At 30.9% G+C, this 20,282-nt stretch overlaps 2 protein-coding genes across 3 annotated transcripts; both read right to left on the bottom strand.

The window, feature by feature from the left end:
* Positions 1 to 12: 12 nt before the first annotated feature.
* Positions 13 to 3,291, bottom strand: LOC148174754 (transmembrane protease serine 9-like). The gene is made up of 16 exons (XM_088036912.1): positions 3,237 to 3,291; positions 2,872 to 3,186; positions 2,733 to 2,819; positions 2,546 to 2,685; positions 2,318 to 2,497; positions 2,232 to 2,253; positions 1,639 to 1,978; positions 1,401 to 1,573; positions 1,266 to 1,352; positions 1,094 to 1,215; positions 860 to 1,049; positions 795 to 806; positions 475 to 535; positions 288 to 312; positions 148 to 231; positions 13 to 72 (listed from the first exon to the last, which is right to left on the bottom strand). Exons 1-16 carry the CDS (start codon positions 3,289 to 3,291, stop codon positions 13 to 15), a joined length of 1,953 nt encoding a protein of 650 aa, XP_087893038.1.
* Positions 3,292 to 4,166: 875 nt separating this feature from the next.
* LOC148174753 (adenylate kinase isoenzyme 5) lies at positions 4,167 to 19,856 on the bottom strand. Of its 2 annotated transcripts, XM_088035439.1 has the most exons (10): positions 18,581 to 19,856; positions 13,932 to 14,105; positions 12,566 to 12,676; positions 12,404 to 12,445; positions 11,794 to 11,936; positions 10,134 to 10,316; positions 7,379 to 7,528; positions 6,763 to 7,206; positions 5,085 to 5,249; positions 4,167 to 5,035 (listed from the first exon to the last, which is right to left on the bottom strand). In XM_088035439.1, the coding sequence occupies exons 1-10, from the start codon at positions 18,600 to 18,602 to the stop codon at positions 4,619 to 4,621; spliced, it is 1,851 nt and encodes a 616-aa protein (XP_087891565.1). In that variant the 5' UTR covers positions 18,603 to 19,856; the 3' UTR covers positions 4,167 to 4,618. The 2 variants fall into 2 exon arrangements, with proteins under 2 accessions (XP_087891565.1, XP_087891566.1); XM_088035440.1 differs by lacking the exon at positions 12,404 to 12,445 and having other exon boundaries at positions 18,581 to 19,855.
* Positions 19,857 to 20,282: the final 426 nt, after the last annotated feature.

Genomic DNA, 20,282 nt, shown 5'->3' with positions numbered 1-20,282 from the left:
AGTCTCCAGGAATCAGTCTTCATCAAGATATTTGAACCGAACGGTTTTTATATTCTTTTTATAATTTCTTTTCTTAACTTTTAAGTTGGTAATTTAATTTAATAATGTAATATTTTGTAATAGTGCGTCAGAAAGGCAAGATTTCACTCTTTTCAATGACGCATTACGATGAAAATTGGATGTTTTAATTTTTGAGTTATTTGGAAAATTGCATATAAAAGTCACTAAAATCTATTACTTAATTTTTAGGATATGAAATCGGTTTTTAAAAATATCACGGAAAGTACTAAGTCAATTTTGTATAGTAGATCCCTAAAACATATTTTTTAAAAATATTATTTAAACTAACTTTAGATTCAGATGTGGAAGACAATTTCACTTTAGAAATGACTTTCCACTTCTTCAGTACAAATTTATTCCAAAATTTGTTCACTATGTTGTCTTTTTTGAATTGAAAATTATCGAGATTGAGACGTTTTTTCAATGAAAATGAATTCTAAATAATGTGAAAAAATATGAATCAGCAGCCTGGATACTGGCAACACCAAATATCTCAAAATCTCAAAAAAATTCAGACACAAAATCTTTAATTTAGAAAAATTAACAATCCAAGAATTTAACATAAAAAATTAAAAAAAAACCTGTTTTAATATTTAGAATTTTAGTTTAACAATAAAGTAGGAACTAGATTATAAGATTGTCATTTATTTATCTTTATAAAATTAATTTCTACCAAATAGCGACAGAAAACGACTTTTTTTGCATCAAAATTTGATTTAATTTTCTGAATTTACCTTTCTTTTTGTCTAAAATACATAGACTACTACTAAAGACGAAAAAATTGTTATCGAAAACAAGCTTGGCTCCCGAGGAGATACTGCATTCATAACAATGTTGATCCATGCTTTATATTCAAAAGTTCTTGTAAAAATCATATCATTATGAGGGATACTATATGTACACGCTCTTTCTCTAGCAAAGCTTGTAACACCTGCCACCACCATTTTACCTTCTGTAGTAATTTGAACTAGGGGTCCACCATCATCGCCCTGAAGCATTAGTTAAAAACCACTTTAATTTTGTATATTCCTACCGGACAAGTTTGTTGTTCGCTCTCTTTAGCACAAACTATAGTGCTGTAACGGTCATATTCATTCTGACAATCATCTGTTGTGATATTTGCATGTTTCATCTGCTCCGGTGGAGAATTATTATCTAGAAAGTTACTTATCTTAAAGTTAAAGGTAAAACGTTGCAAATTTTACCGTTGTCAATAATACCCCAACCAACGGCAATGGTTTCTATGTTTGTTGAAAGTGACTCTGTTGGTAATGCTATCGGTTTAATGTAATCTAAAAAAAAAATACTTGAAATCTATTCGATAATTTTAAAACGTTTACCAGTGAATGTAACATTTTCTTGTAGATAGACGAGAGCGATGTCGTCGACTCTTATGCTTTCCACGTCGTAATTTGGATGTGAGATCAACTTTTGACTACTTTTAACTATTTCAGTTGTAGTACCCTCTTGATTTAAGAAAATTGTTCCCAAATGAACCGTCAATTTTTTTGCACTAAAATTTCAAACATGCCATTTATTTTTTTTATACTGATATGTAGTTGTTAAACGAAGTTTTACTTTATGAGACAGTGAGCAGCTGTTAGTATCCATTGTTCGTTTAGTAAAGAACCTCCACAAAAATAAACTTCACCTGATGATGTGTGAATTTGGTAAGCCACAACAAACGGAAATTGACCAATACTCGATTCCTGGCCATTGAGAAAAGGGGTCTCTGCAAACTCTAAATTATTATTATTATCGGCGCAAATAAAGGCAAACTGTAAATGTAAAATCACGACAAAAATTGTCATTGTACCTATACTTGTCATAGTGACTGACTTGCGATCGGTTCTGACTAGATCATTGCTTCCAGCCAGATATTTTGCTTTGGAAACTTTTCTACCAATACGACGGAAATCTATGCAAAACAAACGAAAGTTTTTAAATTTTTTATACAAAAATATAAACAATGGACCAACAAAACCAGTTTAAATAAAAACAATAAATAGTTGTTTTCCTATTCCTACTAATAAAATGATCATTTTAATTAATTTTAATTACTAAAGAAAATTAGGGATTCGAAAATTTTTCTCTCCCGTGTGTATTTACTTAAAAAAAATAGAAATATTTAGCTTAATATTGACAACCCAAGATACGATTTGAAAGCTAACGGCATAATAACATGTTCGCAAGCTACTAATAAAAGATTTATTTAAATATTAAACAACACAAATGCAAATAGCAAAATCGCATTAACCGCTCTGATAGGATCCGATGACGACCTCGTAACATTACTGATCCATTCCAAATATTCGAAAGTCCTAGTAAAACCGGAGGGATGAACAGTTTCACACCCGGCTCCACTGTAAAAGCTCACAATTCCAACTTGAACGATTCTACCATTTTGAATTTGAATTAAAGGCCCACCACTATCTCCCTGCAACGAAAATCCTCAATGTCACCAACAAAAAATGAAAAAACTCACATCGCAAACTCCTTGGTTTCTCACCCCAGTTGCACAAACCATATTTTCGTGGATGTAGTCGCCGTAAGTTCTCCTGCAAATCGCGTTAGGGATTGTGGTGAGATTCACATGGTTAAGTGAATTGGACGGTAAATGCTGTTCTACAAACGCATTTTTAAAAAAGTTTTTTGAAATTACGATTTTATACCATCTTGAATTGAACCCCAACCTAAAGCAACAGTTTGTTCATTGGGACCAAGATATTGTGTTGGTAGTTCCACAGGTCTGATCGTATCTGGAACAAAGCAAACTTGAGCGAAGAAATTTAAACTCTAGAAAATTCGAACCGGAGAAGGCCACAGGGGTTTGCAGAGAAATAAGACCAATATCGCTACGCAGACCATTTGGGTTATAATCTGGGTGTATCACATAGATATTGCTACTTATTGTTGTACCAGCAGAAGATTCATCTAATTTGTTGATTCCTAAATGCACGGTAAATCCGACGGCATCGACAAGACAATGCGCTGCTGTTAAAATCCATTTGTCGTTGATTAAAGAGCCTCCACAAAAATTCAATCCTTGCGCTGTTTGATAGTAAAAAGCGACAGCAAAAGGAAATTGAGCATTACTGGCTATTTGCCCGTCAATAATGCGGACGTCTGTAACGAAATTTGTTGTATTTTTTTGTTTAATATTTTATATTGTTTACCTTGTCCAGATATCGACCAGAAGCACAGAAGGAGAACGAACATAAAAAGTGTCATGATGGCAGATTTGTTTTCTCCGAATCTTCTTCTGTCTTACTTTTATAGGTTTATCTTATCGGTTCTGACTATAAAGTTTCACTTTGCAATAAAAATGGAATTATAAAAAAACGATTGATTGTTAGGTAGATGTGTCTTGTTTACAACTTAATTTAGAAATAAAATCATGTTTCTCTTCTTTTGTATAGTTTTCACAGTTAATACAAATTGTATTAACATGTTTGATTCTTGCAAATTTCTAATTATTATGAACGTACTAGAATATTCGACATTTATAGACTCTAATCCTTTTAATTATTATTGCTTTTTGTTTTCTAATTTGTTTTGTAATTTTATAGTGCTACCTGTGATACGCATAAAATTTAAAGCCCAAAATACTCACTTTTTTTACTAGGGGGATAAATGTTTATTATTGCCAATAAATCAAACTTAGTCCAATTATGACAGTGTCTAGGTGCAATTTTGCAATTATGTTGGATCATAATTTAATAATATAGAATTTTTTGCTTTCAATGCGTTTTTTTATTTTATTTTTTCTAAGTAAGTAACTAAAATAGGTAGTTTTGATTTATTCGTCTGTAGTTTTTTAATTGCTTGTAAAAATAAGCTCTTCTCTAATTAATACTTTCTAGGACAAATGAAGGATTTTCAAGGGTTAATCATCAAAGAAACTTACAAAATTTAAATTTTTATTTAACACTTCAAACATGTAGAGTCTATCAAACTGAACCGAAAATGCATCAAAAAGATCATTTGAAGTGTTGTTAACAAAAGATGCATTTTAAGTTTTACGTGTAACATAAAAGGTTATAAAAGATTGATTTGAATGTTAAACTTCCACATTAGTTATGAAAGACATTGTTATGATTATGTCTTAAAATAAAAAAGCAAGAAAATGAGGCTTTTACTTGTACTAAATTTTCTGAAGTTTAATACTGATCGTTTATATCTAAAACAATATAAATAACGCATTTGAAAAACTTAGTGAAACGTGCAACCATTTTAAGTGTTTTCCTCTAAATACCTACAAGATATGAAATAGTTTGCCACTTATTCACTTACAAATAACGGTTTTGAAAATACAGCCGACCAGCGGCGTTTCTTTAACAATATAAATTTGCATAATATTCTGATTACAAGACTATAATACAAAGTTTACTTCTTATTACTAAAAATACTGTTGGACCCTTAATTAAGACCACCCATCTTACATCATCAATCAACCTTAAGGCACACTTGAGCACTCCTTTCACTAAGCCTAAACCTAAATAATACTTGTATAAGTTCACAGATTATCACAATCTCGTCACTTAAATCCAAACTTAATCTAAATATGTCCGTCCATGTAATTAACTTCACTATACATCTGTCGGACGTTGTCTTCTCGATGTTCAATGCTTGTGTACTGCGGCGCGTTTTGATACCCATTGGGCACACGACCATTAACCGCGTGCGGAGTAAAACCATTCGCCATATGCCGAACACCATTAGCAACACTATGAGCAACTCCATTGCCCACATGTTTGCTAATGGTTTCGATGGGCTCTGACTCCAAGTCTTGCAAAGTTGTGTCACCGGGAATATGACCGTTGGCGTATCCGTTAGCGTGTCCGCTAGCGTAACCGTTTGCATAACCATTCGGGAGTTCCTCAGAGTTTTGTTGGCGCTTGAGGTAATCGAGATGCTCCTTGACGACGTTTTTGAAGTCTTCTTGGACCGGGACCGTGTCAGTGTCGCCATCAACCTTAAAAAACTCGTCACTTCTAGAATTTTTAACGTTTTCAGTGTCTTACAATAGTCAGTCGTCCTATGGTATCCATAGTTTTCAGCATTGGTAGCGACAACTGCCTGAAAATCTCCAATCTTCTCCTGAAAGCTGTGACACTGTCGTCTAGTCTTCCTCTACCTAGTTGCAGTTTTGAACAATCCAAGAGGATAATCGTTGGTTTTTGCTTAAACTGGAACAAACAATTCGTGGAAACCGTTTGAAGTATGCAACTTTTACTAGAGCTTCAAAGAAAATGAAATTCATGTAATTTCCGGCGTGGCCTTCGTAAGTACAATACTTAATATTTCATTAAGGCTCGACACAAATTATACGTTTAGGTACAAGTTGTGGAAATTACAACAGTCAATGTGGGTGGTAATTATGACGTTCGACATCACATCGGAAAACGTTTAATTATTGCTGATCTTTTAAAAGTACGGTTTAATTATAAGTATTAAGAGATTTTAGGTGCACGGTTCAAAGTCCGTTAAAGGACTTTTGTGACAGTTTTTAAGAAACGAGTATTAAAAAAAAATGGTTTATTATTTTCGTGCGGTTTATAGATCTTGGTAAATTAATATTGCAAACACTAATGAGTATTTAGGTTGGAAAATCAATAAGCTGGCGATAAAAATAAGTCTAGGTGAGACGAAAATATCTTCGAAGTATTTGAGATAAGGAAACAATATTAAGTAGTTTAGTTATATTCTTTAAGAAAATTCTGAAGGATTATTTACACTTTTTTGTGTTCTATCGCTGATTGATTTGATTCTTATTAGAACGCAAATACATTGCATAATACGACAATAACATTAATCAATAAGTTAATAAAATCAAATTTTAATGTTTATCGGATTATCAAAGGTGTCAACAAAAATTTCCACCATCATTTTAAGTCAATAAAGAAATTATGTGTTGTCCTCCTTGCAATCGTTTGTTTACTTAACAAATTGATAACTTAACAAAACGAGATTGTTGTTTTATTGTTATTAAAGATTGGAGAATAAAATTAAGTCTTAAGAATAACAAACAAAAAACATGTTTTGATTTTTTAAATGAAATTTTTTTTCTCATATTTTTTTATAAATAAATTCTTAAAATAAAAGTATTATCTCACTGCTTATTGCTCATACTCAGTTCAGTCTGCTATGTATGTTTTCGAAAATTCTTGAGTGTAAATTAAGCTTAAGGGAAAATTAAATCTAGCGATCTTCAAAATTAACACGCTATTAAAAACTAATTAAAGATTTGTTTCAAAAGAGAGATTTAAATAAGAATTTAGCAAATATTGGCTATCTTGCGCAAGCGGATTAGCTGCTAGACGTCGATTTTCCTGCGGAGAGTTTTTTGTAGACGCCAAATTTAAAATGCGGCTCTGTAATTGGTTGTTCAGCAGAGAAAGTGACACAATATGTTGATTTTTTTAAACTTTTGCAATTTCTGCAGAATGTCAAATTAGAAGAAAATATCAAGCAAGGAAAGAATCTGAGAAACCTGAAAATTAATATACTGAAACCTACACATTTCTATTACACTGCTAAAAATGTAGAGGTATCATCAATCTAAAAATATCTAAATTATTATAAAATGAGTGTATATTTCGAAATTTTGATTATAAAATAAGAAAAGTCAGACCTATTTAACAGTTCGAGTCTGAAGAAATAAAAAATTATAATGAATAAATAGGTACAACTAAAAAATACCTTTGCTTCGAACTCCGTCGCCTGCGTCATATCTCGAGGAAACCCATCGAGGATAATCCCTTGCGCCGTGATATTCGACGCCATATGCGACTCCACAAACTTCATAACAATATCCAACGGTACCATCTCACCACCACTTATACTCTCCCTGATTTTCGTCGTTTCACTGTTGTGTCTCGGATCCGGTGGCTCAGCCGCCGCCCTCAACAGCTTCCCAAGACTAATATGCGTCCATCCTGTATTCTTCGAAGCTTGTGAACAAAGCGCAGCTTTGTTGCTTCCGGGACCGCCAATAACCCACAATACAGGAGGCCATCCAGTTTTAACCGGCGATTGATAATTATTCGGATTACTAGCATTAACGGAAATAACTTGAGTTTTCGGTCGATCGTCTTCATCCATTCTTTCCGAGGAAAGATTTACAGGTACGGGAGGTAAAGCTTGCTGTTGAAAAAAACTCATTAAAGCTTCATTCTGTTTTTGCGTTGAAATAAAGAACACAATGTTTTGTCTCGATGTTATCGATTGCATTTTACTTATGATGTAGAATTTATGAGGTTCGTTAGAATCGATCGGAATAATAAATAAAGGAAGTTTTTAAGAAATGAAAGCTTACCATTGTTGGAAGTTCAGTGGTGACGTCAGGTGGTAGAGTGGCTACTTTGCCGTTTGAGAACACAGGAGGGTTGTCTTGCATTCCCAAAATTCGAAATACTGCTGTTCGAAAGTCTTTGTAGACGTCCGAGGGGTGGCGCTCACCATTTATCTACATTTTAAAATTGTGGAAAAATGTATAAGTAACGACGAAAAAAAGACAATAATCGATGAGACTGTGGATGACACAGATTGTCCCGCGATTACTTATTCATTAATTACCAAAACATTAACTTAACTTTGGTAATGACAAACTGACGTGTTTATAGGCCCACATAGGTCAACGAGAGAAAAAAATTAGACACGCATTTTTAAAGCATGACAGGTATTGGATTGATCCATGGAAATTTTTAATTTAATAATTATAAGCAGATATCACTATTTTTTTTAATTTTTACTGATTTAACCTTTTCTATGACCTTTTCCAGTATCTATAATTGATTCTAGAATTGATAATAGATAGGCGATACAAAATGCCAAAATGCAAAATGCAAAATGCAACAAAAAAATAAGATATAATAAGTGCAATCAGTGGACATTTCACTAGATTTTATACTCTACAAGAACCACTATAATTTATACAGAGCACATTTATGACATTTTTAAAAATGAAGTTTGAATGCACACAATTTCTCTTCTAAGGCGCGCGTCCCTTGTATTCTTGAATTGATAATAATTAGTTAAATTATGCACAAATACAAATCATGGAAGTGTACACTTATGTTTATTAATTTTATAATAATGTAGTGTGTGAAATCCAGATAAAAATATATTGACGCTGACATCGTATTTTGAAAATTACGGTTTGAGAGCGGTTTAAAAATTAAAATTTTGAATAATTTTCTCCTGCTCGTAACTTTTTATTTTTCAACGAATTTTATTCGTTTTTGCGGCGTTTGATAGAGGGCAAGATTTTCTATATCCTAAATATTTTGATCAAATTTAGATAGGCTTATTATAGAAATCATAAAGTTCGGATTAAAGAGATTTTAATGCATTAAAGTATTTCTTCTAAGGCAATAAACTAAAAAAAATGTTCCTATTCAATTAGTCGTTCTTTAATACATATTTGGATTTTTTCGAGATATTAAAACCCCTTAAGGTAAAATTATGTTACAAATAAGTCACGTAAGTGACTTTCTCAAGCAATTTCCTAATGAATACACGTGTGCCATTCATAAATTCACTTTATTTTAAATGAAATGTAGATAAAAATAATAAATAGCTACCTTTAAGGAAAAATTATTTTGAATTACACGAAGCAATTTAATTTAATTTTAATAATACTTATAATAAAATCTGGCGCATCCGCCATTGAATGGCAATGATAAACTGGTCAAGGTTTTGTACTGGCAAAGTAAGCACTCTTTTTAATGAGTGAAATAATCATTTGTTACAACGCAAACCCTTCAGATTAGAAGTTTTAAAGAAAATAAGACAAAAACTTCAGATAATCACAAAAGATTTTCCATTTTCATTAAACTACATCGTAAACTACAAACTTACTACAAACTACAAACTATAAAACAAATAATGCATAATAATAAGCGTAGGAAAAATACAAATTTTTATCTTTAAAATTAAAGACGATTTTGGAGGTAAGTGTTGCCGGACCCTGTATTTCCAAAAAAATAAGAACTCAATATATAAATTCTAAACCGTATTTAACTTAAAACATTAAAGCTGACCTGGATTCTTCAGATTTTTATTGAACATACATATTTATAAAAATTTTAGTAGTCGTAAGCTCCATCAAAAACGCAATTTATAAAGTACCTATTTTCATTTTCAAACTGGTTCGCAATCAATATCCCAAGCTTTTAGGCTTAGTAAAAGAAGGATAATAAATTATTATGTATATGACAAACAGCGTAAGTGTTTATCAAATTTTCGAGCAATGAAAACCCTCTTATGAGTATTTGTTTCTTGGCTGAAAGCTTTTATAAAAATGTCTCACTGTAATAATAATTCTAGCACTTCGATTTATGAAGTTTAATTTTTTATACCAGCTTCATTATTATCTCAGCTATAAATCTGTTTTAATATTAATGACAAGAAATCCCGGTGAACGTATTGACAATTCGTTGCATCTTCATATTTTATTTAGGTTATTAATATATTCAGTCACCTTTTTATTGTATTGATCGTCGGTCGAGTCCAAGAATTGTATTAAAAACGTTAAATTTTTTATTGTTTCTACAGTTTTCAACTAAAATGAACATTTTTTATCATTCATAAACTGTAACAACTCGAAAAAAAAGTGAGCCTGCCAAAGTTGTTTACATCGAAACAAAATATCGTCATAACGAGCGAAACAAGAAATAAATATGTGGACTGTGTAAATCGATAGTTTTTCTCATTAAACTTGTCATTATTTAGAGGTCAAACAAACGAACTGATAATTGATTGCCGGTAAGAAAGCTTTGGTATTGACAATGTGTAATCACCGAGACCATTTCATCATAAATAACTTTGTAAAAGTTAACCAAAGGTTAATGTAAATTATCTTCGTCTGTACTACTTATCTGTTCACTTTAGTGAGAATTATTGCACTCTTTGAACAGGTAGAAAATCGTGACAACTTTGCGTGTTCCCGGAGCAAACCGGAGCCTCGAATTACCGGAAGTCCTAAACAATGGCTAAACGCCAACGGATTTTCCTTATTACTACCGCCTTCTAACATCCAAGCACAACTTTGTGTTACACAAATCACTTACCGATATAAGCATATTACTTTGATCGAAATAATCAGCAACAGGCATCACATTCTTGTAAAAATTATTCAACTCCATTCTGGCCAGTGATAACACCACTTGGCCTAATTTGGCACCGTAGTCAATTTGTCTTTCTAGGACTTTCTGTCGCCAGGAAATCATGATGGCTCCGCTAAGCATTTGTATCTGGAAAAAAATAATTCTCGGTTATTAGATTTACAGAGAAATGTGGATAAAAATTCTGACGATGACGCTATGACAGGTATTTGTCTTGTCATAAATAATGGAAGAATATTGTAGTGCAATTGTGACTGAATTAAAGATTAGATATGTATTCTTTGTTTATTCATGTAAATGTGGGAGTGCACGTGCTGTTTTATGGGACTATTGATGTTTCTTCTGCACGAATCATTTGTAGAAATAGTATAATAGCTCAAAATAAGACAAAAATAAGGCTTTTATCAGACTAAAACGGTTTTATTTGCTTCAGTTAAATTATTAAATACAACAGTTTTATGTAGGTAGTTTTATTTCAATTAATTTTAACTTATTAATTAAGCAGTAAATGGTAAAGCCGGTGTGTAACCCGGCGCCTCCACCATTTTTGTTTATTACCATTGAATGTTCTAAAACGTCAAGTTTTCGTAATTTAAAAAAAAAAATTCTGAATGGAACAAAAACAGACTTTTTCTTCTATTAGCGTGTTTGCTGCTTGTAAACAAGCAAATTACACGAAACAATATCTGACAAATTTAATATAGAACTTACAAACAAAACCGACAATGAAAAAAATATGCGGACTTGCTTGGTTTTGTTCTAAAAATAAAATTTATTTACGTGCGTAATCTTTACATTTTGAATTAATAAAATATCAGAAAGGTTTTAGTAATAAGTAAGTAGAAATTTTATTTGGGCACAAATCTGTCGCATTCTTCATTTCTCATATTTTTTTTTATTTTTTGAAATAAAAAGTTCTATCCACAATTGGCAATAACTTCTAATGTTTGACTAAATTTTTGAAATTTCTTATGTACATCATCGTTTGTAGATTAGTTACAAAAAAGTAATTCAGGCCAAAACTATTTTCCTCTTCGTTTCTACAACACACTTAATATGTGGTAATAAAATGAAACATTAAGCTACAAGTTTATTTATAGAGATACGTACATATCGATAACAAGTTTTATAGTCTTTACGTTGTGTGCATAATCAGATCGTAAATATGCAAATTCTAGCCAATGCGCATAAAAATAATTTTATCTTGTTCTAATTATGCTTTTGTCTAAATAGCATGAGTACAAAATATTACACTTTTCTAAATATGAGTAATTTACAATTTTTATAATAATTACAAGCACTTTGTACTCCTTTATGTTTCCGACCCAATAAAAGAGAAACGTGAAAATATAGTGAAGAATAAATCAATGTTAACATCTAAATAGTTAAAAATTTATTTTTCTACTTTTAATTGTGTTTGCTCCCGTTCCGCAGAGCTACAATTTTTCATTTCAGACAACCATCAAATTATTTCTGATAAAATGTTTGTATAAGCCAAGAAAATCAATATCTTTCTTTAATAATAATACAAATCCAAGTTGATCAGAACTGATTAAATGTGTGAAATAGTGGCAACCCTTAACTAAGATGACACTGATTTACTTACTTTTTCTGAATATTCCACCACATCCCTCATGTTCCTGGGAAATCCCGAAACTAGGTAAGTCTTCGCCGTCGGTGCCATCTTCATTTCCAACATTAAAACTTCGGTAACAGTTTTGCTGGATAACAATCCAAAATCTTGCATGTCTGTAAATCACGGTAATAATATACCTTTTAATTAAATATAATCGATAATTACGTATGCAACTTCATGCTTTTGTGCAATTCACACGCCAACTCAAGACTGTAGTTTTATGCTATTTTTATGTTTACTTCTGTTGAAATTTCCTAGCAAACTTTATCATGAAAGATTTATCTTTAGATGGGAAACGTTTAACCTTGAACGACGACGAGTAATCGTGTAATTTATTTATTTTAAATAATCGATAAGGAAGTTATATTAAGTTTTCTGTGATAGGAAATTGAAGTAAGCTTTCAATCTGCAGGCAAGCTTCAAATTTTCATAAAAGCCTAATCTACTCTATAGTGCAACCGACGATTCGTTTCTGAAACACGATCTTTTTCAAAAGAAATCGTTTTTCAGTACGATATGAACTAACTATTGATTCGCAATAAATCCACACAAAATTGAATGTTGTTGGTTTTCAAATTACCTGTAGGTACGCTACCTATATTGATTAAGCTCGTTTGTCCATCTAGAGTTTAACAAAAATTGAATCATTTTCGTGTACGTCACACGGTGCTGTATTGATTATTATTTAACGGTTTTTACTGTTGAAGTGTTTTCGATTCGAATATTTTTATTGTTGGCTTACCATTGCCGATGGCGTATTGTTGTAAGAGGTCGGTCATGTTGATGTGGGTTATGCCCTTTTTCTCTTGCATGAGGCTGTCACAATGTGTCACCTTTCCGCTGCCTGGACCTCCTAAAAAAAGTGGGAAAACCACATTTAATATTATAAACATTTTTGTAATGAAATTGCTCCATGAGAGATTTAACAAGCGCAATTATTTAAAATAACCCCCTGGAAAAAATTCCACTAGTTTTACCAATCGATTCTTTCTAATTTGGTTTAATAGTAACTGAAGGAAAACGCAAAATGTAGGTAAGCCTCAAGATCATGAAAGGTATAAAATTACCAAATAAATCTTTCAATTCATTAAAAAAAAATTGTACTTGATTTTATCATTTTATGAATTTGAATATTCTTTTTGCCTGAATTTTTCGAGTTAACGGAAGAAAAATTTGAAAACTCGGGAAATAAATTTCACAAAGAGATTTTTAGATACTCAGGTTCTCAGATTTTTTTTTAGTCATAAAAATTTGTGTTGTGAAAAATTTTCAGAATTTTGTGATTTTTGGTTTGCATCTACCGAAATTTGTCAAACTTAACAATACGTATTTGAGCTTTCGTTTACATTTTTAGAGCTTAAGGATATGAATTTTTGTTGCTGATTTTAAACTTTTAAAATATCTGCAAAGAAATTCAAAGATCCATCCATTCTTTACAACAAAATGGAGAATTTTACTGAAATCGCATTAAAACGTTCTATTGGCTCGCGTTGTCTTTATTATATTACAAAAAACGCACCCAAGAACCAACTCCATAGTGACTTTTCATTTATTAGCTTAATATCCAAAACTGCTATTTTTTTAATGGATAGAATTTCAACGCTAATCAAGTCATGCACAAAAAAAGGATCAATTCATTGGTCATGTTGATAATAAAAACGCCTTCAACAAATGAAGACAAGCTCTTAATTTTCTGCGAAATATTTTCATTGGCTAATGTTTATTGGATAGTAAAAAAGACAAGATCCAATTACAATATTCCATAGCAAAAGAGACGAATTCAGTTATGCATATTCATTATATGTTATCATCAGTTATCAACAGAAAAACTAAAATTTCTAAAGCTCTGAAATGTTATGATACGACTTAGATGTTAAACAAATTATACATTATTTGGTAAATACACCAAATTTGTTATGTCAAAAAAAATTTTTTTGGCAGACAGACTTAGTTTACGAGCAAATTGCATTTCTTTGAATTCACAGAAAATAGATTTTTTTATAAATCTATGAAGGCAATTTTTGAATCTTTGTTTTTCTAACAGATTTTGCACATAATTACATTTAATTATATCTAATTCAGTTACCAACAAAAAAATCAAAACTTACCAAGAACGAATATGACTGGAACCTTTGGCGATTCGAACTGTATATTTGTGTCGTTCTGCATCGGTAATTTCCCAGTAGGAGGTGTCGCAGTATTTCTTCCCGCTGATCTTCTTGGTGTGTTTTGAACCCAAGTATCTTGCCCTTCTTCAAATGCTTGAGATCCATCACTCTGCTCTGAAATTATAAAACAAAACGTAAAATTTGTACAATGAATTTAAATTAAGTAAACTCATTAAATTGGAAAGAATAGAACTAGCTTAATTTTAGAAACTACGCAGCTTTCAAAAGCTCTAGTTTTTAAAAATTAAAATTACAAGCTAAATCAAGGGTGGAAAACCTAATTAACTTGAAATCATTTGTCTATTATTTTTATTGAACAAATATTTGTTTTCTTTTAATAAAATCGATTTCACGAACAATGTACCGTGTTAAATTAACTATTGATACACGTGGGGCTTCCGTGAGGACGTGAGAAAAATCAATAAAATATGATTTGTTGTCTTACCTATCTTTTGCATAATCTAGTAATAACGCGAAATGTCTTAATTTTAACGTACTCATAAAAAGATTGTTTTTCCATAAATTAACTTCGAAAGAATCATATAACAATATAACTTTTATTTCCAGTAGAAACAATCGCTTCTTTAAGATTCTCCTTCATTAATAAAAACCTCCAAAACCCTCCAAACCTTTGCATGTAAATTAGCCACCCTTGACCGATCATATCGCCGACAAGGTTACACCAAAACACTATTCCGATTCATGTTTATAAATGAGCTTCTAGATCAGCCTCTTTCTTTTCATGGTTTCCTGCTTTTTGGAAGGTGTTTTTTATTTTTACACTTTCTTGCGTTCATAAATAGAAACTTTGCAGCTTACTGATTAAGAATAAATGACGTCCGATGTGAACATGCGATGCATTTTCCTTTGACTTTTATGTAGTAGGATTATTTTTCAAGAAATTTATTACTTTGGAGGAATAATGCACACGCGAAGGCGCAAAGAATTAATCAAACCCTATAAAGTAGAGATTCGTGTGTAGTTTTAAGTATGGTGATTAAAGATTTTAAGTGATTACATCTAAAAATAAAAATAAATATTTCGACATTTTAATACTAAATAAAAATCATAGTTTTAGAGATAGCGTGTTAAGAAATTCGACTTAAAACGGTCATATAAAATACTGCGATATTTTCCACTTGTTGAATCTAAAATCACTTTTTATGTATACACTACGGCGGTTTTAATAACTTAAGACAGGATTTTACTTCATAATTGCTCGCATGTATGCTTAATCGTTTTGAATAATAATATAGCCTTAAGGAAATGCTAATTTTCTTATCCCTTAATCAGAGCTAGCGTATTTTTAGAAAATAGTAGGTATTCATTGCAGCAAATTTTATCAGACCACTCAAAATTATACAATACACTCTATTGCATAAAAGCATCAATTAACATAAAAATCTGGCACGTCATGTTTGTAAGATTAATGATAACAAAGTCAGTTGTATACTTGACGTCCTGAATTTTTAATGAGTTCCATAGTAATTAATAACTTGGAAAATTCTAATCAGAAATATTAAAATGCGTATCTCTTTTAATATCAGAACATCTATTGAACATATAGTCATTGTTATTGCCGATATGAATGAATACTGAAAACATCATTAATTTTTATGGGGAGGTACGTAGAAATGCATGAAAAGAGAAGTCTAACTGCGCATTACTGTCATTTCCTAATGCACAAAGAAAAATAAAAAACAATTAGACGCAGTTTTCATACACTAAAATATTCATAGTAATTGACTGTGGATATGTCTGCTTTATGAGAAATTTAATATTCAAGTTTATCACCGGTCATGGTCATTTACGTTTTCAATAGACTGTTGGAATGACCACGCCTCTTGAGTAAACTTTAAGATTTTGAAAAGAATTATACATATAATATGCAAGCTTTTATTGATAATCTTTCAAGACAAGGTCGAATGTGTCTTTCATTGATGTTTTCTGGGGAGTCAGCTATACGTAATTATTACACTATTATTAAACTCCTTAGATTCTATTTTTGTTTTTCACGCGCACTAGCTTTTCCAACTAAATATACAAGACAAATGCGTGCTCCATATAATGTAATAGTTAAAATGCAGTGATTTAACCCAGCGCCTCCACCATTTCTGCAAGTAAGAATTACTAAATAATTTATTTTCAAAACTATAAAAATAAGACTGTTTATCTTTACCTACAGAAGTTAAGTTTGTGCCGTCATTTTAAATGTTTGTAAATAATGGAATTAATACGATCATTTGCGATGATTGTGCACGCGATGAACGCCAAATGATCACGCTATAAACATTTTACACCTAGCTATTACCGTCATTAATAATATTATTATATTTTCTACGCATTGTCATTCGTAGAAATCAGCAAAAATTGTGTTTTCTAGTCATGTCATTGACATTGGTCATTTTGACATTGATTACATTGGTTGAAACCATTTTCCTATTTCTGCTAATAAAATGCCTGTTTTTATAGTATTATTGACAACGTAAATAAACAAATAAAAAAATAAAATTTGCAGTAGGTACCATTAAAATTTTCGTTGCTATCGTAAAATATGTCATTCTTCATTTGTTAGTCAGAATGGAAGAATAATAAATAATTAGGAATGAAGCATCCCAGAAGATCTTCTGAAGAAAGCTGCAGTTGCATAATCCAATTTATTGCCAGAAAATTAAAATTAGCTTACAAAAAAAAATTAAAAACAGTTCCTAAGCAATTTTTTTTTTTAAATTTTGCAAAATTGAAAAAAAAAGTTTTTATGTTTGTCCTGTTTTCTCTAATTTTTGGTCCACCTCAGTTTATACGCTTTTATGTAATTCATCGACATTCATTTCAATTTAGACTTTTATTGATATGTCAATCTACGTAATTAAATTACAGAACTGATCTCAGATTCTAACGGAAATTTTTCCGTTAAAGAAAAATGCAAGGGTTTCAGAGCAGCCCGTATTCTCCTTCTATGTGTATGTTCATGTATTTAAATGTGTTTTTATTTATTGTTTTGTTTCACTATTCAAGATACTTCTAAGCTCCATTTGGTTCTTGTAATCTGCTTGAACTAAATCTATTCAGTTACTTTTAATCTTTTTTTTACTTTTAGTAATCTTCTTAGATTTTTAAACATTGGTCAATATTATTGATTCACCTACTCAAAAATAGTTAAAAAAAACGCGTTTTGCTTGTTTTAGGAAGTTTATGCAAATTCTACAGTAAAGCTTAATTCATAGTAAAACATGGAATAACTTAATTTAGTATAAATTTTAGATTTAAAAAAAGTTTGTCCCGGAAGAAAATATATTTTCCTAGATAATAGTTCAAAAACTTAACCAAAGAATTTTTTGAAAACAAATACATACTCCCTAATAAAAGAGCAACAACGAATCAAATCTGTTTAAACTTTAACTTTAAACTAGTAAAAGTTGACAAAAAAATTCTTTCTATTACCACTCTTGTAGTTATTGAAAATGGTGGATGCGCGTTTAGAATTATCAAAGATTTTGCATGTTAACAGTGTTATTTTTTGCGATAAATTTATTGACCGAACAGTTTTCTAATAACGACGTAATGTAAAGAAACAAAATTTTGACACTGAATAATAGTACATTATTGCATTAAGAGCAAAAAAGCTTTCTGTGCTGAGAAGTGAAAGTTATACCCTGACAAATCGAGCTAGATAATGTGTCAATGTTATGACACAGAAACAGAAAGATACACGTTGTATTCTTTTATGAGTTATTATTTCAGAATTAAGAAACATTTTATTTTAATTTCTCAAGCTTTCACATCTCGGATTTGTCTGCAAAAATGTAAAAAATTAAGATTTCTCGACTTGCGTTACGAAAATTCAAAATGAGCTTCAACTTAACGGCCTAAGCCGACGTTATGTTTCTATGGGACTTTTAGTTCTGAGCTACAGTTTTATTTAAAAAGTTGCGCAACCATAAAAAAATCTGTTGTTTTTCTTCAGTCAAATCTCTTCCAAACTCTTTTATTAAAAGACAAGAAAATTACAATTTTATTATTTAAGATTTTTGGTTTTACTATTGGAGGTACTTACATTACATATTTTTATTAGTAAACAAAGTGATGCTAAAATTGCGTGTATCAACATTACTGTATGACTAATCGAAAACTATTCAATATTGCACCATTTTTCAAGTTATGTATTTTAATTCTCAAGAAAATTGACCACAATGTGGTAATTTTACCATAAAACCTAAGACTAAACCGTCATAATTCATTTTGATAACATAATATTAACAAGCCAAAAATGTTCCCTTACATGATACATTTGCGGTTCCGACTAGACCAAATTACATATTACAGCCCAAGCAACAATCATATAATTTTCTATAGATTTTCATAAACGCGACAAAACAATTTGTAACTATACATATAAACATACAACAAAGAAGGTTCGAAGTTATAACCGCACAAAAATAAAAATAACGATAAATATTTTCATCGATTATACGCCACTCTTCCATTAAACCTTCACTACGAAAAATAATATATTAAGACACTTTTTCGATTAACTTTCAAATGGGCAAATGACGAAGTTGATGTCTTATTTACCATGAAAAACTTACCCGTATCTAAGCAGATTCCCATATTATATCCTCAAAATATGAAAATATGGAAAACTCGTCTTTAACACGAAATAACGCGGATGCCGCGCAAACTTTTCCAATGTAATCATCGAGCTCCAGAGTTTCTAAATGCACTCTTGTCTGTCTTTTATCAAAAACCAAACTCAAAATTATCACTACATCGTCCGTTAGGACTCACATGTCCACGTTAGCCACACAAAAGACTGAAATGTTTATAGACAGTCAAACGATTCGGCAGCAATTCTTGTTCGCGCCGTTTCTACCATCAAACTAGTTGATTTCCATCGGAAGGCCGTGAAAATGTTCGGTAATTTGAATAATTAATAATAGTTGGTTTCGACGACGGTCGACGTCGTTACCATAGAAATGCGACGACGCCGTGTTTTGCTTGACCATCAGTGTCCAAGTGTGCGCATGTTAAATCCGATGCCGATATTATAATTTGTTTTTTTAATGGAGTTTGTCTATCAATTATCCATTCATATGTGTGTGTGGCTGCTGTTCCTATGACACACTTAACTTGAAGTTTGAGGATAATAACAGCTTTGGGAGTTTAGCTTATCTCTCAAACTCTCTTGAAATTATCTGGAAAGGAAATGCATTAATTATAACGTATATTTACCAGACCTCGAATGAGGGCTTGTGGAATTGTGACACTATAATTTGTCTACATATTTCAAGTAAAGATTTTTCTTACAAAAAGTTGTTTGTACTCTTCGATTTTAAGACACCAAACTATTTTCCATTTTCGATGTCTGTTTTATTCTACTAATCTCATTACAAAATATTATAAATAAATCGTTCTACTTTAAATAAACCAGGGAAGTGTCTTTTTCGGTCAGTAAATACGTCTGACAAGAGTCATTCATATTTTCAACCCCGTCACTGTTACCTACTTTCTATGTTAGTAATATTTAGATCAAAAATTTCTTGTTTTTAATTTTTAATAGTTCTCGCAACGTACACTGAAATTTTCTGGTATGAATATGTAATGAGTTCATAGTTCCAATAGCTGGCTCACTAATAATGGGTTGTCACCAGATCAAAAAAAGTTCGAGTTGATGTAACAATTAAGGTACAGGTCACAACAGTTTAATAAATAAATTGGCTGTAATCAATCATTTTCTGTTATGATATGTATAAATGTGTGAGACAACACGAAATTTTGTTGCCGCTTCAGAGGTTCTTTCACACTAACTGAATGCAAATGACATTCTAAAAAATTGATCAAATATCTGCAAATACACGCCAAAATTTTTGTATTTTACTTTATTTGTTTAAATGTCAGAAAAATTATAGATCAATAAAAGTAAACTTATAATCCAAAAAATAAAACAAAAAAAAAAAACGAAATGAGATTAAATCTATACAACTATGTACTAATTAAGTATGTTTTAAGTAAAAAAAATGTAGATACTTGCTTCGTCAAAAAATCTATTCTTTATATTTAAAATACCATATAAAACAAAAAAAATTATTTGCTACCAAAATTGGGTGTTTTAGTATTGTTCTTAGTGTATTTACAATTTGTTAACAACATGTTTACAATTTATACACAATTTATACAGAATATGCACAGCTTAGTTGGAGCAGAATGTTAAAATTTTTTCGCTGTGTCAATTGTTTTCTCGTAAACTTCTGTGAAAATATTAAGAGTTTTTTTCTAAATTATTTTACTAAA

This window comes from Gnatocerus cornutus, chromosome 5 (assembly GCF_029298725.1).
Source record: "Gnatocerus cornutus isolate USDA-ARS CGAHR chromosome 5, icGnaCorn1.1, whole genome shotgun sequence".
Lineage (NCBI taxonomy): Eukaryota > Metazoa > Arthropoda > Insecta > Coleoptera > Tenebrionidae > Gnatocerus > Gnatocerus cornutus.
Note: the sequence above shows the minus strand (reverse complement) of the source record. Positions and strands in the feature narration are given on the sequence as shown.